General features: G+C 40.8%; 1 protein-coding gene across 2 annotated transcripts; it reads right to left on the bottom strand.

Annotated features, from left to right (window-relative positions):
* Positions 1 to 1,373: 1,373 nt before the first annotated feature.
* Positions 1,374 to 18,438, bottom strand: LOC129095711 (equilibrative nucleoside transporter 1-like). Of its 2 annotated transcripts, none has more exons than XM_054604266.1 (13): positions 17,326 to 17,343; positions 17,166 to 17,213; positions 16,550 to 16,631; positions 16,257 to 16,429; positions 15,133 to 15,272; positions 14,717 to 14,851; positions 14,078 to 14,175; positions 11,514 to 11,589; positions 11,242 to 11,300; positions 10,927 to 11,035; positions 10,025 to 10,110; positions 4,019 to 4,218; positions 1,374 to 3,509 (listed from the first exon to the last, which is right to left on the bottom strand). In XM_054604266.1, exons 2-13 carry the CDS (start codon positions 17,189 to 17,191, stop codon positions 3,398 to 3,400), a joined length of 1,296 nt encoding a protein of 431 aa, XP_054460241.1. In that variant the 5' UTR covers positions 17,192 to 17,213; positions 17,326 to 17,343; the 3' UTR covers positions 1,374 to 3,397. The 2 variants fall into 2 exon arrangements, with proteins under 2 accessions (XP_054460241.1, XP_054460240.1); XM_054604265.1 differs by lacking the exon at positions 17,326 to 17,343 and adding an exon at positions 17,990 to 18,438 and having other exon boundaries at positions 1,375 to 3,509.
* Between the last annotated feature and the right edge of the window lie 545 nt (positions 18,439 to 18,983).

Genomic DNA, 18,983 nt, shown 5'->3' with positions numbered 1-18,983 from the left:
ATGAGGAAGCAGGCAGTTCTGTGGCGTCTTCATTGGTAGTTTTCCCGGGCTTTGTATTACATATTTCTTTCAAGTGCATTGTCTTTCACAAAATCACATAAATGTACAACAACTTAACTAAGCAACATTCACACATTCATATATTCACTATCCCACTTAAACACTCCATCCAGCCAGTATAACTGGGACAGCTGGGCATCAAACCCTCTCTAGCCGTCCCACAGCTACTGTGGTGTAGGTGACGTCACGGATCTCTCTAGCCGTCCCACAGCTACTGTGGTGTAGGTGACGTCACGGTGTCCCACAGCTACTGTGGTGTAGGTGACGTCACGGATCTCTCTAGCCGTCCCACAGCTACTGTGGTGTAGGTGACGTCACGGATCTCTAACAACTGTGGTGTAGGTGACGTCACGGATCTCTAACAATGGCGGCGCCAACAATACGAGCGCTAACACAGGCTAACAAACAGGCACAACACTAATATACATCTTTCGGTCACATTTAACCAACATACTCAGTGTGACACAACTCATTGAACATACAGATTTATATCACTTCATTATTTACAAATATTATGATGTGCAGGAGCCAGAAAACCCAGGGGAATGTACTGCTATTATCATTCAGCTAAGCTAACGTTAGCATCCGACAGTCAGTCTTAATACCGAACTCACGTTGCCTCTAAACAAATACATGAAACACACATTTTAACAATTGTTCTATAAACATTGGTCTCTATTTAAATGGTGTTTATTTTGTATTTACATATATTACTAACCTGTGAAAGCAGGCAGTTCTGTGGCGTCTTCATTGAGAGTTTTCCCGCGCTGTGGGAAGACGTTGCGTGCGCACATCCTGAACCACAGCGCTGCACTGCCGCCTAGTGGCCACAGGGTGAAATACACTTCTGAGGAAGTTAGTATAATAGATGATTCTATTTCATTGAATATTTTAACTAACAGTACATTACATCATATATTAATCAAATAAACAAAAATGTGACCATACATTTTGTGTGCGTCACACAGGGCTACACTTATATAAAACAGATCTCAAGGATAGCCTTTTTTCATTTACGTAACATTGCGAAAATCAGGCAAATCCTGTCTCAAAGCGATGCAGAAAAACTAGTTCATGCATTTGTTCCCTGTAGACTAGATTACTGTAACTCCTTATTATCAGGCTGCTCTAATAGGTCTCTTAGATCTTTACAGTTGATCCAGAATGCTGCAGCACGTGTTCTAACAAACACTAAGAAAAGAGATCATATTACTCCAGTATTAGCTTCTCTGCACTGGCTCCCTGTTAAATCAAGAATAGAATTTAAAATTATTTTACTTACCTACAAAGCTCTAACTGGCCAGGCAGCGTCTTATCTTAAGGAACTTATAGTTCCATATTACCCAACTAGAGAGCTGCGCTCAATCAATGCAGGGTTACTTGTGCTTCCTAGAGTATATAAAAGTAGGATGGGAGCCAGAGCCTTCAGTTATCAGCCTCCTCTTCTGTGGAACCAGGTTCCAGTTTCAGTCCGGGGGGCAGACACACTCACCACTAAGAGCAGGCTTAAGACCTTCCTTTTTGATAGCGCTTATAGTTAGGGCTGGCTCAGGTTCTCCTTGGTCCAGCCCCTAGATATGCTGCTATATGCCTAGACAGCCGGGGGACTACCTAGGATACGCTGAGCTCCTCTCTCCTCTTCTCTCCCTCCTTCTTTATGTATTAATCTCCTATTTATGCACATTACTGATTTTGCTTCTTCCCCGGAGTTCTTGTGCTTTCTCGCCTCGCAGGTTCCCAGGAATCGGGGTTATATTTGGACTGTCATCGTGCCACCTACTGAGGCCCTGCTGACACCCACTACTACTACCACTATCATTATTAATCACATTACTATTATTATTGCCTGTACTATTACGCTTATTGACTTGCTTGTACCCTGGAGTCTTTGTGCTTTCTCGCTTCGCAGGCTTCTATAAATCGTGGCTGTACCTGGACCGTGGATGTGCATCCTGCTACGGCCCTGCTGACACCGACTGCTACCACCATTATTATTATTACTAGTCACATTACTATTACTATTACCTGTACCATTAAGCATTTTAGCTTTACTTCCACCCTGAAGCCCTTTTGCTTTCTCGTTCTGCAGGTTTCCATGAATCGTTGTGGTACCTGGACCGTAGTCGTGCCTCCTGCTGTGAGCCGACTGACACCCACTGCTACTTCCATTATTATTATTAGTCACATTACTATCCCTATTTTCATGGCTATAATTCTACTGTAATAATTGCTGCTGTTATTATAAGTAGTCTTATTATATGAATCATTTATGTCATATACATTGAATGTGTTGTATCTAAGAACTGTTATGCTGTTCATTCTGTACACATGACATCTATTGCATTCTGTCCATCCTGGGAGAAGGATCCCTCCTCTGTCGTTCTCCCATAGGTTTCTTCCTTTTTTCTCCCTGTTAAAGGATTTTTTTTTAGGGGAGTTTTTCCTGTGCCGATGTGAGGGAAGGACAGAGGATGTCGCATGTGCACAGATTGTAAAGCCCTCTGAGGCAAATTTGTAATTTGTGATTCTGGGCTATACAAAATAAACTGAATTGAATTGAATTGAATTGATCCTTTTTCATTTTCTGCCCGTTTCACCCCCTTCCCGAGGTCCTAGAGACTCGGGGTCGGTACCATTCGATCGGGCTTGGCCGAATTAGTGGGGGGGGGACACCATTTCCAAGTCTCTACCACATTCGGAAGAGGGTGTATTTCCAAAAAGGATCAAGAATCTGTGGTTTTCATCCCTTATCCTAACCCCTAACCCTAACCCAAACCCCTAACCCCTAACCCTAACCCAAATTTTCGCCAAAAATTAACATGGGGAGTCTATGGCTGCTATAGGGTTAGGGTTAGGGTTATATATATACATACATATATACATCAAGGTCTGGATACATATATAGGTATACGGAGTGAGGGAGGGAGACAATGTCCTCTGATCAGTTTGTTCCGTCAGCGTTTAACAGACAGAGATCAACTTCCCTGTAGAAGTTTATGTTCCTGATGACGTTCCTGATGACGTTCCTGATGACGTTCCTGATGACGTTCCTGATGATGTTCCTGTAGCTCCACCATCAGGATGTTAACTTTGGTCTGTTGAGCTTCATGAAAGCAGAAACTTTTAACTTGTTCTCTCAAAGTTTCTGGTTCATCTTGAAAACTCGTAACAAGACGGAAACTTTAACTTTAACATAAATCCTTTAATGAAAAGTTTGAGAAAAAACTGGGTGTTTCGTCTCCCAGTTCATCCAATGGTAAGCAGGTAGTTTTCCAGTTGAACCAGTTATAAGCAGTTTGTTTACATGTTAATCCAGTAATAAAGATGTGGTTTGCTGTTAAACTAGTGCTCTTAAGACAAAGGACAGAGCAGCACCTAAAGCCAAACCCAGCGACAGAAAGAAAGCCATGATGGCTCCGGCTGTTTCTGCTTCATGAGGGAGAACATTCCTGAAACAACAAGAGGTATCTATTAGTTATTAACGCTTATTACTAAATATTACACTGTTTTTCATAACTCCAGTAATTCTGAATACATTTTGTAAAAAATCTATAAAATGAAGTTTACATGTACAAGAATACAGTGATGATATTTTATGAGAAAGTTAGATGACAGTTAAAGGACATGTCACCATTTACAGTTTAATAAACAAACTGATATCTAGCTGGTTATTTTGTGATTGGCACTGTTGTGAGTATAATCACACATGCAGATGATGATACTGTAACTGTGATAATATGAATCAGATGCATCAGAGGGTTACATTATTGTAACCCTAGCTCTATAAGCTCAGGCGGAGCCCAGGAGCTCTGTAGGACAGCTTCCAGGAGCTCTGTAGGACAGCTTCCTCATGTACTGTGTCCACACATGGAAGAGAGGAGTACCTTTTGAGTCCAGTAGAAGGCTCAACCTGCGCTTATAGGACCAGGGTTAAATTACTGTAACCATTGCTTCTTACTTTGGACCAAAGCACATGCAGAGGCTGGCCAGGTATCCGTTACTGAAGGCAAAGAGGACCATGAAGAAGATGAACCAGCCGTCATGATGGAAGAAGATGGGCAGGTGTTGACGAGGCTGAACGTTACACAGCATGAAGAGTGGGACGAAGATGAGACGACACACGACGGACACAGGAAGTACCATGCTGTCCTTCCTCGGCTGGAAACAGATATGATGACCCAGAAATTCAACAATTTATCAATTAATTTATACAAAACATTAAAAAACATCAAATAAAACAGGGACTAAGACGAGACAACAAATGACCACAAGTCACTGAATGAACCGAGAGGACAGACTGTATGAGCCAGGTGGACAGACTGTATGAACCGGGTGGAGACAGAGGACAGACTGTGTGGACCGGGTGGGGACAGAGGACAGACTGTGTGAACCGGGTGGAGACAGACTGTATGACTAACCCTAACCCTCTCCCTAACCTGGTCAATGATGAGATGTATAGCCGCATGTCACCATTCCGCCGCTGGCTGTCGAGGTAGTGTCCTGCAAACAATGTGGGCTTCGTAGACAATTGGCAGACTTTCGGGGGAAAACCTGGTCTGATGAGGAGAGACGGCATTCATCCTACTTTGGATGGAGCGGATCTCATCTCTAGAAATCTGACCCAGTTCATTAGTGGACCTAATCCATGACCCAGAGTTCAGACCAGGAAGCAGAAGCAGAGTCGCAGTCTTTCACACTTCTCTGCGCTTCCTTTGGAGCAGTTACCCACCCAGTTACCCACCCAGTTACCACCCAGTTACCACCCAGTTACCCACCCAGTTACCCACCCAGTTACCCACCCAGTTACCCACCCAGTTACCCTATAGAGACTGTGTCTGCCCCACGGCCACTTCAATTATATAAAGTCAACAGAAGAGGAGTTATACAAAATAACCTAATAAAAGTTAAGGCAACCAATGCAATGATTTATTTTGTCTCACTGAAACCTGGCTGTGTCATGAAGAGTACGTTAGCCTTAATGAATCAACTCCTCCAAGTTCATATTCCTGGAGGCACAGGCCGAGGAGGTGGAGTAGCAGCTATCTTTGACTCAAGTCTATTAATAAACCCTAAACCTAAATTAAATGACAACTCATTTGAAAGCCTTGTTCTTAGTCTTTCAAACCCGAGCGGGAAAGCATTAAAGTCAACTCTCTTTGTTATAGTGTACCGCGCACCAGGTGCGTATTCTGAATTCCTATCTGAATTCTCAGAGTTCTTATCAAGTTTATTCCTCAAAACAGATAAAGTTATTATTGTAGGGAATTTTAATATTCATGTGGATGTGTATAATGATAGCCTTAGTACTGCGTTTGGTTCATTATTAGATTCTAGTGGCTTCTGTCAGTGTGTACATAAACCCACTCACTGTTTTAACCCTCCACCTTGTTCTGGTTTATGGTATTGAAGTAGAAAATGTAATTGTCTCTCAACAGAACTCTCTTTTATCAGAACATTATCTAGTAACTTTTGAATTTTTACTACCAGAGTGTACGCCATTAGGCAAAAGTTTCTCCACTAGATGTCTATCTGATAATGCTGTAGCTAAATTTAAAGAAGCGATTTCTTCAGGGTTTTATTCATTAACATGTCTCCATAACAGAGGACTCCTACTCTAGCTTTAGTCTGTCTCCATATAACAGAGGACTCCTACTCTAACTTTAGTCTGTCTCCATATAACAGAGGACTCCTACTCTAACTTTAGTCTGTCTCCATATCTCCATATAACAGAGGACTCCTACTCTAACTTTAGTCTGTCTCCATATAACAGAGGACTCCTACTCTAACTTTAGTCTGTCTCCATATAACAGAGGACTCCTACTCTAACTTTAGTCTGTCTCCATATAACAGAGGACTCCTACTCTAACTTTAGTCTGTCTCCATATAACAGAGGACTCCTACTCTAACTTTAGTCTGTCTCCATATAACAGAGGACTCCTACTCTAACTTTAGTCTGTCTCCATATAACAGAGGACTCCTACTCTAACTTTAGTCTGTCTCCATATAACAGAGGACTCCTACTCTAACTTTAGTCTGTCTCCATATAACAGAGGACTCCTACTCTAACTTTAGTCTGTCTCCATATAACAGAGGACTCCTACTCTAACTTTAGTCTGTCTCCATATAACAGAGGACTCCTACTCTAACTTTAGTCTGTCTCCATATAACAGAGGACTCCTACTCTAACTTTAGTCTGTCTCCATATAACAGAGGACTCCTACTCTAACTTTAGTCTGTCTCCATATAACAGAGGACTCCTACTCTAGTCTTTAGTCTGTCTCCATATAACAGAGGACTCCTACTCTAACTTTAGTCTGTCTCCATATAACAGAGGACTCCTACTCTAGCTTTAGTCTGTCTCCATATAACAGAGGACTCCTACTCTAGCTTTAGTCTGTCTCCATATAACAGAGGACTCCTACTCTAGCTTTAGTCTGTCTCCATATAACAGAGGACTCCTACTCTAGCTTTAGTCTGTCTCCATATAACAGAGGACTCCTACTCTAGCTTTAGTCTGTCTCCATATAACAGAGGACTCCTACTCTAGCTTTAGTCTGTCTCCATATAACAGAGGACTCCTACTCTAGCTTTAGTCTGTCTCCATATAACAGAGGACTCCTACTCTAGCTTTAGTCTGTCTCCATATAACAGAGGACTCTAGCTTTAGTCTGTCTCCATATAACAGAGGACTCCTACTCTAGCTTTAGTCCGTCTCAGATTGACCATCTTGTTGATAGTGCTGCATGCTCACTGAATGACACTAGACTCTATAGCTCCTCTAAAAAAGAAGCTAATAAAAGAAAGGAGGTTTGCTCCATGGTATAACCCTCAAACCTGCAATTACAGCAAATATTGCGAAAACTTGAAAGGATATGGCGTTCCACCAGTGTGGATGAAGCGCGGTTAGTCTGGTGAGACAGTCTTAAAATATATAAGAAGGCCCTCCGTAATGCTAGAGCAGCCTATTATTCAGCATTAATAGATTTAAATAAGAACAAGCCCAGGGTTCTCTTCAGCACTGTAGCCAGGCTGACAGAGAGTCACAGCTCTGTTGAGCCGTGTATTCCTATAAACCTCAGTAGTAGTGACTTCATGAACTTCTTTAATGATAAGATTTTAACTATTAGAGACAAAATGAATAATCTACTGCCCTCAACCAGTACCGATCGATCCACAGCTGTAGAACCTGAAATATATTTAGATGGCTTTTCTCCCATCGACCTTCAACAATTGACAACAGACCGACTAGGCTGCTTCAGGAAGTTTTACCTTTAATTAGCAATTCTTTATTTGAAATGATCAATCTGTCTTTACTAACGGGCCATGTACCACAGGCCTTCAAACTAGCTGTAATTAAACCTCTTCTTAAGAAACCTACTCTAGATCCAGAGGTGTTGGCTAACGATAGACCTATATCTAACTATAGACTATATCTAACTATAGACTATATCTAACTATAGACTATATCTAACTATAGACCTATATCTAGCTATAGACTATATCTAACTATAGACCTATATCTAACTATAGACCTATATCTAACTATAGACTATATCTAACTATAGACCTATATCTAACCTTCCGTTCCTCTCTAAGATCCTCGAGAAAGCAGTAGCAAATCAGCTGTGTGACTTTCTGCATAACAATAGTTTATTTGAGGATTTTCAGTCAGGATTTAGAGTGAATCATAGCACAGAGACGGCACTGGTGAAAATTACCAATGACCTTCTAATAGCTTCAGACAAAGGACTTGTCTCTGTACTTGTATTGCTAGACCTTAGTGCTGCATTTGATACCATTGACCATCAGATCTTATTACAGAGACTGGAGCATCTAATAGGCATTAAAGGAACCGCACTTAGCTGGTTTAAGTCGTATTTATCAGACCGATCTCAGTTTGTTTATGTAAACGATGAAACCTCGATGAAAACCAAGGTCGGTCACGGAGTCCCACAAGGGTCTGTTCTTGGACCAGTTTTATTCACCTTGTATATGCTTTCTTTAGGGAATATTATCAGAAAACACTCAGTAAACTTTCATTGTTATGCAGATGATACCCAGTTATATCTATCAATTAAGCCAGACGAAACTAACCAGTTCTCTAAACTTCAAGCATGTCTTACGGACATAAAAACCTGGATGACCTGTAACTTCTTCATGTTAAACTCCGACAAAACTGAAGTTATTCTACTAGAAATCAATTATCTAAGGATATAGTTTCTCTAGATGGCATTGCTCTAGCATCCAGCACTACCGTTAAGAACCTCAGAGTTATCTTTGATCAGGATCTGTCTTTTAACTCTTATATAAAACAGATCTCAAGGACAGCCTTTTTTCATTTACGTAACATTTTGAAAATCAGGCAAATCCTGTCTCAAAGCGATGCAGAAAAACTAGTTCATGCATTTGTTACCTCTAGACTAGATTACTGTAACTCCTTATTATCAGGCTGCTCTAATAAGTCTCTTAAATCTCTACAGTTGATCCAGAATGCTGCAGCACGTGTTCTAACAAAAACTAAGAAAAGAGATCATATTACTCCAGTATTAGCTTCTCTGCACTGGCTCCCTGTTAAATCAAGAATAGAATTTAAAATGATTTTCCTCACCTACAAAGCTCTAACTGGCCAGGCACCGTCTTATCTTAAGGAACTTATAGTTCCATATTTTCCAACTAGAGAGCTGCGCTCCATCAATGCAGGGTTACTTGTGGTTCCTAGAGTATATAAAAGTAGGATGGGAGCCAGAGCCTTCAGTTATCAGGCACCTCTTCTCTGGAACCAGGTTCCAGTTTCAGTCCAGGGGGCAGACACACTCACCACTTTTAAGAGTAGGCTTAAGACCTTCCTTTTTGATAGCGCTTATAGTTAGGGCTTGTTCAGGTTCGCCTTGGTCCAGCCCCTAGATATGCTGCTATAGGCCTAGACAGCATAGGGACTACCTAGGATACACTGAGCTCCTCTCTCTTCTTCTCTCCCTCCTTCTTTATGTATTAATCTCCTGTTTATGCACATTACTGATTTTGCTTCTTCCCCGGTGTCCTTGTGCTTTCTCGCCTCGCAGGTTCCAAGGAATCGGGGTTAAATTTGGACTGTCATCGTGCCACCTCCTGAGGCCCTGCTGACACCCACTGCTACTACCACTATCATTATTAGTCACATTACTATTATTATTCCCTGTACTATTACGCTTATTGACTTTGCTTCTACCCTGTAGTCTTTGTGCTTTCTCGCTTCGCAGGCTTCTATAAATCGTGGCTGTACCTGGACTGTGGTCGTGCATCCTGCTATGGCACAGCTGACACCAACTGCTACTACCATTATTATTATTAGTCACATTACTATTACTATTACCTGTACCATTACGCATATTAGCTTTGCTTCCACCCTGAAGCCCTTTTTGCTTTCTTGCTTTGCAGGTTTCCATGAATCGTTGTGGTACCTGGACCATAGTCGTGCCTCCTGCTGTGAGCCGACTGACACCCCCTGCTACTTCGATTATTATTATTAGTCACATTACTATTACTATTCCCTATTTCATAATTATAATTCTACATAATAATTGCTGCTGTAATTATAAGTAGTCTTAATTTTTTTTCCTTCGTTACTCTGCTTATTACTCTTATTATATGAATCATTTATGTCATATACATTGAATGTGTTGTATCTCTGTTATGCTGTTCATTCTGTACACATGACATCTATTGCATTCTGTCCATCCTGGGAGAAGGATCTCTCCTCTGTCGCTCTCCCAGAGGTTTCTTCCTTTTGTCTCCCTGTTAAAGGGGTTTTTAGGGGAGTTTTTCCTGTGCCGATGTGAGAGTTCCGGGACACAGGATGTCGCATGTGTACAGATTGTAAAGCCCTCTGAGGCAAATTCATAATTTGTGATTCTGGGCTATACAAAATAAACTGAATTGAATTGAAATGAACCGGGTGGAGACAGAGGGCCGATATGAAACTCACCCAGGTGCAAACGGCCGTTAAACTCCGCCCGGCCCAGTCACACAGGTTAAAGAGCAGGAAGCAGCAGACAGGGATGAAGAACTGTTCTGATGAAGAAAACAAACCCCGTTAACAGCTGGAGTTCTTCTTCTTCTGGTGTTTTGTCCGTAGCGTCTCCAGGACTGATGATCATAAACACTGAGACACTGTAACCAGTGTTGATGCTGAGTCAGCAGCACTGTTGTTCTTCTTCACGTGTCTATTATTGTTCTCTGAATGTTTTCCAGTCGACTCTGTCCACTTCCTGGTTTTCATCGTTCTTTTATTTTTAGACTTTAGAAAATTAAATATATTTTTCAACATTTTCTTTTAATCTAAGTGAATTGAAATAATCTTAAATCCTTTTAAACCTTCTCCACTTAGAGATTATAATCTTAAATTACATTTTAAACAGGTTACAAGAAGGTTTCAGCTTTCAGCTTCAACAGTTTGTCAGCTGTGATGTTTGAGAAGTTCCTCATCCAGGTTCTCTGTGTTCTACCAGCTGACTGTGATTGATTAGACTCCATCAGTTGTGTCTCTGTTAGTGTTCTGCAGTTCAGTTCATCATTTATAAGAACACCTCATACACATAAACCCTCTGAAGCAGGTAGACAAACAACCATTCACGCTCAAATTCACACCTGCAGGCAATTTAGACTCATCAATCAACCTGAGCTGCAGGTCTTTGGACTGTGGGAGCCGGAGAACCCATAGAAAACCCTATAGAGACCCACGCTGACACACATAGAACATGCAAACTCCACACAGAAAGGCCCGTCCATCCCGGGAATTGAACCCTTACTGTGAGGTTACCACCGTGCAGCCCTTCATATGAGCTCTGTGTATGGTGATGGATGAACCACCACAGAAGAAGAACTCACCCCAGGAACGCCCATCAGCCAGGGAGGATCTGGTGTCGGCGGTGATGGCGGGGAACGTTCCGATGGTGACGGTGAATGTGAAACACACCAACAGAGCCAGGAGCCAGATCTAAAGGGTGACAGTCACTCTAGTTAATCAGCTTAATTAGTTAAAACATGTTATTTATATAAAGGTAAATGTATCGTTTATTGACACACATCATCAATAGTGAGCTAAAGACCATTGATTGATTGTTTACAAATCTGATCAGATGATTCAGAAAATATTCATTAATGATTTCTGAATAACTTTTAATGGATTTTTGTGTCTCTGACCTTCTTAAATATGTTTATCATGGAGACGTTCTGTTTGATGTCCTCATCAGCTGCTTCACCTTTGAGGAGGAGGAGCAGGAGGAGCAGAAGAAGAAGAAGAAGAAGAAGAATTCAGAGTACAAAAAACTAATATGATTGACAACATGAGATAGCCAAACAAAAGTGAACAAGAATAAAGTGAACTAATAGTTAATAGTAAACATTGAGTTGTGTGTTGACGTTGTTCTCCAGAAGGTTCTTTGGATCAGAGGGTCAACATGTAGAGTTTGTACCTCTGTTCATCAAGTTTAAGGAGTTCTCCTCTGGTCTCTGTTTCCTGTTTCTCTCCTGATGAAACTGGAAAAACTTCTGAAAACACAAACACATGAAATCTGAAACATGTGAGGTAACCATGGTAACCCCCATTTTCATTTGTTAGTAAACTAATAATACTGGTATGTCAACAAAAAACAGCTGATTCACAAAATACAAGATCCCCTTTCACACTGAATTTATGTATTATTATCATTATTATCATTATTATTATTATTATGGTGATTACCATTACTACTCTTCTTCTTAACCCTTCTTCTTCTTATTATTCTTATTATTCTTATTATTATTATTATCAGATCACAGTCCTTCACAGCTCAGTGTTTGATGGTTAGCATGTCATACAGGTGTGTACAGGTAAGTAATCTGTCAGAGTGGTCATCAAACTTCAATGATGTCACATTTAATAACCTCACCTTACCCTAACTGTAAGAGTTTGAAGCTATTCAGAACATTGACATTTGAATTATAAATCCATATTTAAAACCTGCACAGCTGTTTTCATGTTTGTTTACGTGATAAAGGTCAGACTACATTAATCAGTTATTCCTTTATATTCGTTCTGCAGAGAAGCATTGTGGTCATTTAATCCCATCAGACAATAGAGACTGAAAAACTGTTTTCAGTAAGAAGGCTCTAAAGATGTAACTGAAGGATGAATCAATCAATAACCAGATCAATGATTTCTGATTGGAGGATTAGAAAGGATGGCTGTATGGTAATGGACTTACATTTGTTTATCTCCTCTCAAAGCTCTTTAACTTCAAATGTCATCATTCAACACATTTGTAAACATTGTAAAACTATATTTTTTATGGAGGATGAGTTCAGAGTCTCGAAATCAGAGGAAAGAAGCTGATCTGAAGTCTGCTGGTTCATCAGCTGATGTTTCCATTTCTGTTTCCAGACCCAGCAGGTTTTATCTTTTAATATCCTTTAGCTCTTCTCCGGCTCCTCTTCTCTCCAACATCACTGATGATCAGTAGATGAACCAGTGATGTTCTGGTTTTAATAATCACCTCCTGGATCCTGAACGTCTCATGATAGATTGTAATGTTTCTGTTGCTCTTCTGTTAAGGTTGACTAGAATTTCCTCAGTTTCCTTCGGATAAACAGTGGTTTATGATCTTCAGCTGGATGGAGATGTGAGGAACCTGTCAGGTTCTTTGTTGCTGATGGAACTTAAAGCTGTTGACTGGCTCTACCTCAGCTCCAGTGACGGAGACAGGGTTGTGTGTCTTGTTTTCATCTTTTCTTAAATGAAGGCCAACAGGAGGATCTTGGCATTCTCGGAGTGCTGCCAGGGTACCAGAAGCTTCAGGAGGTTGTTATCATGACACTCCTGTCAGCTAACAACAGGAGACTAAGGCTAAAGTGGGCTTTGGCTCTGAATTGGGAAACAGAAGATTTGAATAGTTCTCCTGTTTTCATGAGCCTCATCTTCATCTGAGGCTTACAGATGGTAGAGTATGAGTTTGGTGTAAACAACATGAAAGCATGGATCCATCCAGCCTTTAATAAATGGTTCAGGCTGGTGGTGTGATGGTGTGATAGTTGGGGGGGATAATTAATGCCACACCTACTGTTGCGGACCATCTCCATCCTTTTATGAGCAAAGTGTTCCCTTCCTTAATGGTTACGTCCAACAGGATATGACGCCATGTCAGAAAGCTCAAATCATTGGAAAGTCACCATATATCATCCAGTAGAGCTCCTTTGGGATGTGGTGGAGAAGACCTAAACTGGTACCAAGTGGTCCAAAGTGGACATATAATGAATCACTGTGGACCAATGACGGAGTAGCTCTGCCTACCCATCAGAGATAGGTAAGTGAAGGTAACTTGGTCTGTAGCAATAACAAACAGGCTCCATAATAAATAGTTTTATGTTATTTGTAGAATTACATTCCAGTGGTGGCGGCGAAGAAATGTTTCTGACTTGTGTGGTCCAAACATTTCCAATAACTCCTTAAAGTTAAAAAGTCAAAATCTACAGAACAAAGGTGGACGTAATCTTATCCAAAATTCACAACATTACTTTATCTAATGAAATATTCTGCTTCAATCTGTATTTATTAGGTGTTTAACCTTTTAACAACATTTATCAGCAGTCAGAAAAACAGTTTGCTCTCCCGCTTGAGATATATTAATTAAAGACAGTTTTTTAAATTTAAAGATTGAAAATAAAAATGACATTACACCAATAAATATTTTATTAAAATTTAGGAGATATTTGCTGAATTTGACAAAAACTGATTAGAATGTCAGATAAACCCTTTAATGTTGATGCGTAATCAATAAAGTGTGAATACTTGCATCAGCTATACAGTAACATTATTAATAAACTAAATAAATCGCTTCGTTTGAATACCGGTTACCATGGCAACTGTGGAAGCTTCAGATCGGTCTGGATAACAGTCACACATACTTACATGTGTGTCTTTAGTAAATAATAACGTGTGTGTGTACATGTGTCTCGTCCTCTTTGTCCCCCGCCCCCCAGCATGGGTGCTTGTTTCACTCACCAGTTTAGGCAGCAGGATGTAGGAGAGGATGGACAGAAAAATAACAAAACAGGCGGTGATGAAATAACCAAACGCTGCATCATGAAGCTCTGAGCCACCTACAGGGGGGAGGGGGGGGGGGGTTACTGATGAGTTACTATTGAGTTACAGATGAGTTACAGATGAGTTACAGATGAGTTACTGATGAGTTACTAATGAGTTACTGATGAGTTACTAACGAGTTACTAATGAGTTACTGATGAGTTACTAATGAGTTACTGATGCGTTACTAATGAGTTACTGATGAGTTACTAATGAGTTACTGATGAGTTACTAATGAGTTACTGATGAGTTACTAATGAGTTACTGATGAGTTACTAATGAGTTACTAATGAGTTACTGATGAGTTACTAATGAGTTACTAATGAGTTACTGATGAGTTACTAATGAGTTACTAATGAGTTACTGATGAGTTACTAATGAGTTACTAATGAGTTACTAATGAGTTACTGACGAGTTACTAATGAGTTACTAACAAGTTACTAATGAGTTACTAATGAGTTACTAATGAGTTACTGATGAGTTATTTATGAGTTACTGATGAGTTGTTTGAATTTTGGGCTATACAAAATAAGTTGAATTAAATTGAATTGATCGTACTTGCGATGGCACAGATCATGGCGAAGGCAGCAAAGGTTCCAGCGAGTCCCTGTCCGCTCATGATCGGAGTCGTATAAGAAGACGGCAGCAACCCGGCCATCCCAAACAGACTGCCCTGAAGCACCGCCCCGAACGCTGCAGACAGACAGACAGACAGACAGACAGACAGACAGACAGACAGATCAGTCTCTGTCACACAGCAGCATTTGAACAAATCCACACTGAACAAAGAATTATACAAAGATTGGCTGGTTTCAGAATAGTTTTACAAACGTGGTTTAAATATGGTCCAAGAGACAGTTGTGTCAAATCTTAAATCAATGGAGGCACACAGTTTGAGGGGCGTGACCTTTCATTAATCACATTTTTGGGTGTTAGTAAGAAAGTTGGAAGTTGGTCTCAACAAACAGACTCACAGTTGATGATGACGATCTTCGCCATGGTAATGGAGAAAAAGGGGAAGGGCTCCAGAGGAACTTTAACGAGAACCGCGGTGGCGATGAAGACAAACATGATGATGAGCAGACTGCCCATCACACGCAGACGCTGAGGAATACTGACACAGGGAGAGGAAGCTCAAGGATCATCTGAAAGCTCAGGGGGTTACATAAAGAGGAACATCTGAACTGGATGTCAGGAATCAAACCCAGAGAAGGAAACTGTAACAACCACACAGGTTCAGACAGCAGCGGGTACTGAACAGGATGTGGAGGATGAAATCATGAAACAGAAAACACAGCTTTTAAAGTAGGAAAAATAAAAAGTTTCTGGCCCCCTTTATTACTCACGAACGGATACGAGGATCCAAACCCCAAACGGGTCTCCCTCCTCCCCCCTCTAGGAGTTCACTGACCAGGTGAAGGAGCTGGGTCTCATTTATAAAACTGTGCCTCGGATCCACACTAAATGTTTTTGAGTACGTTCAAATGAGGAGATGCACGTAAGCCAAACCAAAATTCAGATTAATAAAAGCTTGCGTACGCATTTCGGGGAGCTATTTCCTTTATGAATCCCAAATCAACCCATAATGTGATCAGCTGGTTCAGCCTCACATACAGTCCACATTCAACCCTAACGCTCAATGCAAAGCACCGTATGAATGTTGATGCACAGAAATTAGCTGCTGATCAGTGGGTCCTTATGGACTACCGAGAGGAAGTCAAAGAAAAGGATATTTATTTGCCACAGAAATCAAAGTGCTCGTGGATGAGGTGATCACTGAACACTCGTTCCCTCCTCCTGAAAACTGGAACCATGAAGCCACTCGTTAAAAAGAACAAATATGGGACATAATGAACATTTATAGTCCCACTCCGAATTTTACCAAGAACGTGGATCACATCACTAAGACCAAGAACCCTCACATCCTCTGTCCTTAGACCCTCACATCCTCTGTCCTTAGACCCTCACATCCTCTGTCCTTAGACCCTCACATCCTCTGTGATGGCAGCAGGGTCAGGTGGTTTCAGTGGCCTGTAGGCCTCTTCTTCATTGGTATTGTTATGTAGTAGTACTGTGGTAGTACTGTGGTAGTACTCACAGTGAGTGCAGGAAGGAGTTGAGGCAGGTGCAGAGAAGCAGTGGCAGCATGGCGCACAGCGTCATCACGTTGTTGAACTTGGCCTCCAGGAGGCTGCGGTGCTCACCGGATGCCTCCGTCTGATTGGCATGAGAATCGACCAATGAAGAGTCCTTCAGACGGCTGGTGAAGTACTGAAAACACAGACTGAACTACTGACTGTTCTTTTTCTATTCTCCATCCTTCAAAATAAAAGCTGGGTCATAGCAGAAGATGGTGTGTGGATGCATAACAGACAGGAAGTGATGTCATACCATGGTGGCAGTCATGAAGAAGTTCCAGGGCAGCAGCGTCCCCAAACCGAGCATGAAGAAGATCAGCCAGACGCCAAAATACCTGCAGGAAGAGGTTTTCAAAATAAAATAATTTATTGGGAAACTGACACAAAACCACTGGGAGTAACAGAGTGTTGTGAGTTTTTAGTGGTAACCCTAACCATAACCCAGACGGGTACTATAACTGTCCGTTTTTAGGTGGACCACCTGGATCTCACTCTGATGAAGGAGATGGCTGGCAGAGACAGAGGTTCATCTCCTTCACTCCACTTCCCCTTGGTTTCACAATAAACCCTCTTCCACTTCACCTACCTCTCGACAGTGTTTTACGTTTCGGTTCACTCTACTATTTGATCATTACACAACCACTATATTTGTATTCTGTTATTTTTAACATCAGATGTTGATAGATGTCTTATTTCCTCCACAACAAACATCAATAACTCTGATTCAGTTTTTAGTTTCAGTAGTAAATGTCAATCAATCACAACTAAAACTGGAAACTAAAACTTCAGAGCGTATGAACATCTGAAGCGTCTGGCAGTATTTAATACTTTTTAATTAACTGAACAGGAGAAAGTTGTTTTTGACTCACTTGTCTCTCGGTGAGCTGACGGCCATTATCCTTTGAGGATCTGATCAACTGAAACAGAAAAAATAAAGAAATCAGACGTCGAACAGACAATTATATTAAAAAAGAGCGTTCATACTGATATTTACTTAAGAAAACAAAAACATCAGTAAGTACAGACGACCTTGTTTCGTCCATTTTGTAATTCCTCTTCTTCTTTTCCCGACTGTTCAATGTCTTAACAAAGTTTTTTTATATTTGCAGCTGTGTGTGTGTGTCTGGTGTCGGCTACTCAAGAGGCAACGTGTGTGACACGGACTATGAAACAGAAAGCTTTAGCTGTGAATGTCGAGGTGAAGTGTGAGTTCAGATTCAAATAAAGACCAACTCTGGAGAGCCAGGTGTGATTAAAGTGAAGGGGATTCACCCAGACGTTAACTACAATTTAAGTTATATTTTATTTATTTTTGATATTTTTTAAAACTGTTTAACTTATGACATTGTTCGGTCAAAATACTAACTGATGATTATGAGTTCATTATTGTCATCCTATATTTTTTTCATCAACTTTCCCCAGAAACAAACATTCAGAGCAACATGTCCCTTTAGACGGAACCAACAGATTGAATTCACGACGATGCCTGGAACTGTGACCATGTGGTTCCTCTGTGAAACATGTCAGTTCTTTACAGAACAACTGAGAACATGTTCAGACATGTCACGGTTTGGGTTTCTTTGGAAAATAATTCCTTAAACCAACAATAAATCAAACAGGCTCAAACCGATGATGAAACTACAAGAACATTTTACAAAATCAATAAAAGTATAATGAAGAATAAATATATTACCAATAACAGAATGAACTTGAACCTCCAGTGTTTCTCCAACAACAGCAGCTGTGCATCCAGATGTTCTCAACGTTCTCAGAGTTAAACCTCAACAGAAACCAGGTTCCGTCTCACTTTGTCTGATTCTCAGTTACTCTGTTACAGTATGTCTCAGGAGTAATTTCTGTCAGAAGTTAAATTTTCTGTTAAAGCTTTGGTTTGGTCTCCTTTCTTCTTTCTTTACACTCGGTTGTGAAATCTTCCTTCCTGTATCTGTCACGTTTTTTTAAATCCTTCTTCCTCTCTCTGAGTTCTTCCTCTGCTCATTTGTCTCTGGTCTTTCTGCAGTTCAGCAGAATCAGTTCTTCTGTCTGCAGTGACCTTTGACCCCTGATATCTGTCAGTTCAGTGGACTTTGTTTCTGTGTAAATGCTGATAATGAGATAACAGAAGAACTAGAACACATCTCTGCCTGGTGTGTTTGCAGTGAGCAGGGCTGCACTGTGTGATTGAATGAATACAAGAACAGAACCTGGTTGGTTAAAGTGAAAGTGAACGCCCACATTAAGCTGATAGAGTAGAGGCCACACCCACCGAGGGATGAGATGTTTGTGAATGAATGAGAGTGAAGAGTCTTCCTGACTGAACCTCCATGAAGGGGGGAGAACAGGTGACTCATCGCACATGTCCGACATCATGATCCTTCTGACGGAGTTAAAAACACAGTGTGTGACCAAGAAGAACATATATGATGAACTCTCTTTGTCAAACCAGAAGTCAGCGTTGACTTCTTTAAAACACCTGAAAAAACATTAACAACTATTCATTAGATTTTATTTGAACTGTTGATCAATAACTAAAGCAGCTTATCGTTCCATTCCATTCATAAACTGTGATTAGTGTCAATCATCAATGACCGGTCAACGCTCCTCCCACCATGAACACTTTAAACCAGTCAAACCACTGTGTTCTGGGAGAGGAGAATAGTTTACAGCTCTCAGTCTTCCGGTCAGCC

The sequence above is a fragment of the Anoplopoma fimbria genome, chromosome 9 (assembly GCF_027596085.1).
Source record: "Anoplopoma fimbria isolate UVic2021 breed Golden Eagle Sablefish chromosome 9, Afim_UVic_2022, whole genome shotgun sequence".
NCBI lineage: Eukaryota > Metazoa > Chordata > Actinopteri > Perciformes > Anoplopomatidae > Anoplopoma > Anoplopoma fimbria.
Note: the sequence above shows the minus strand (reverse complement) of the source record. Positions and strands in the feature narration are given on the sequence as shown.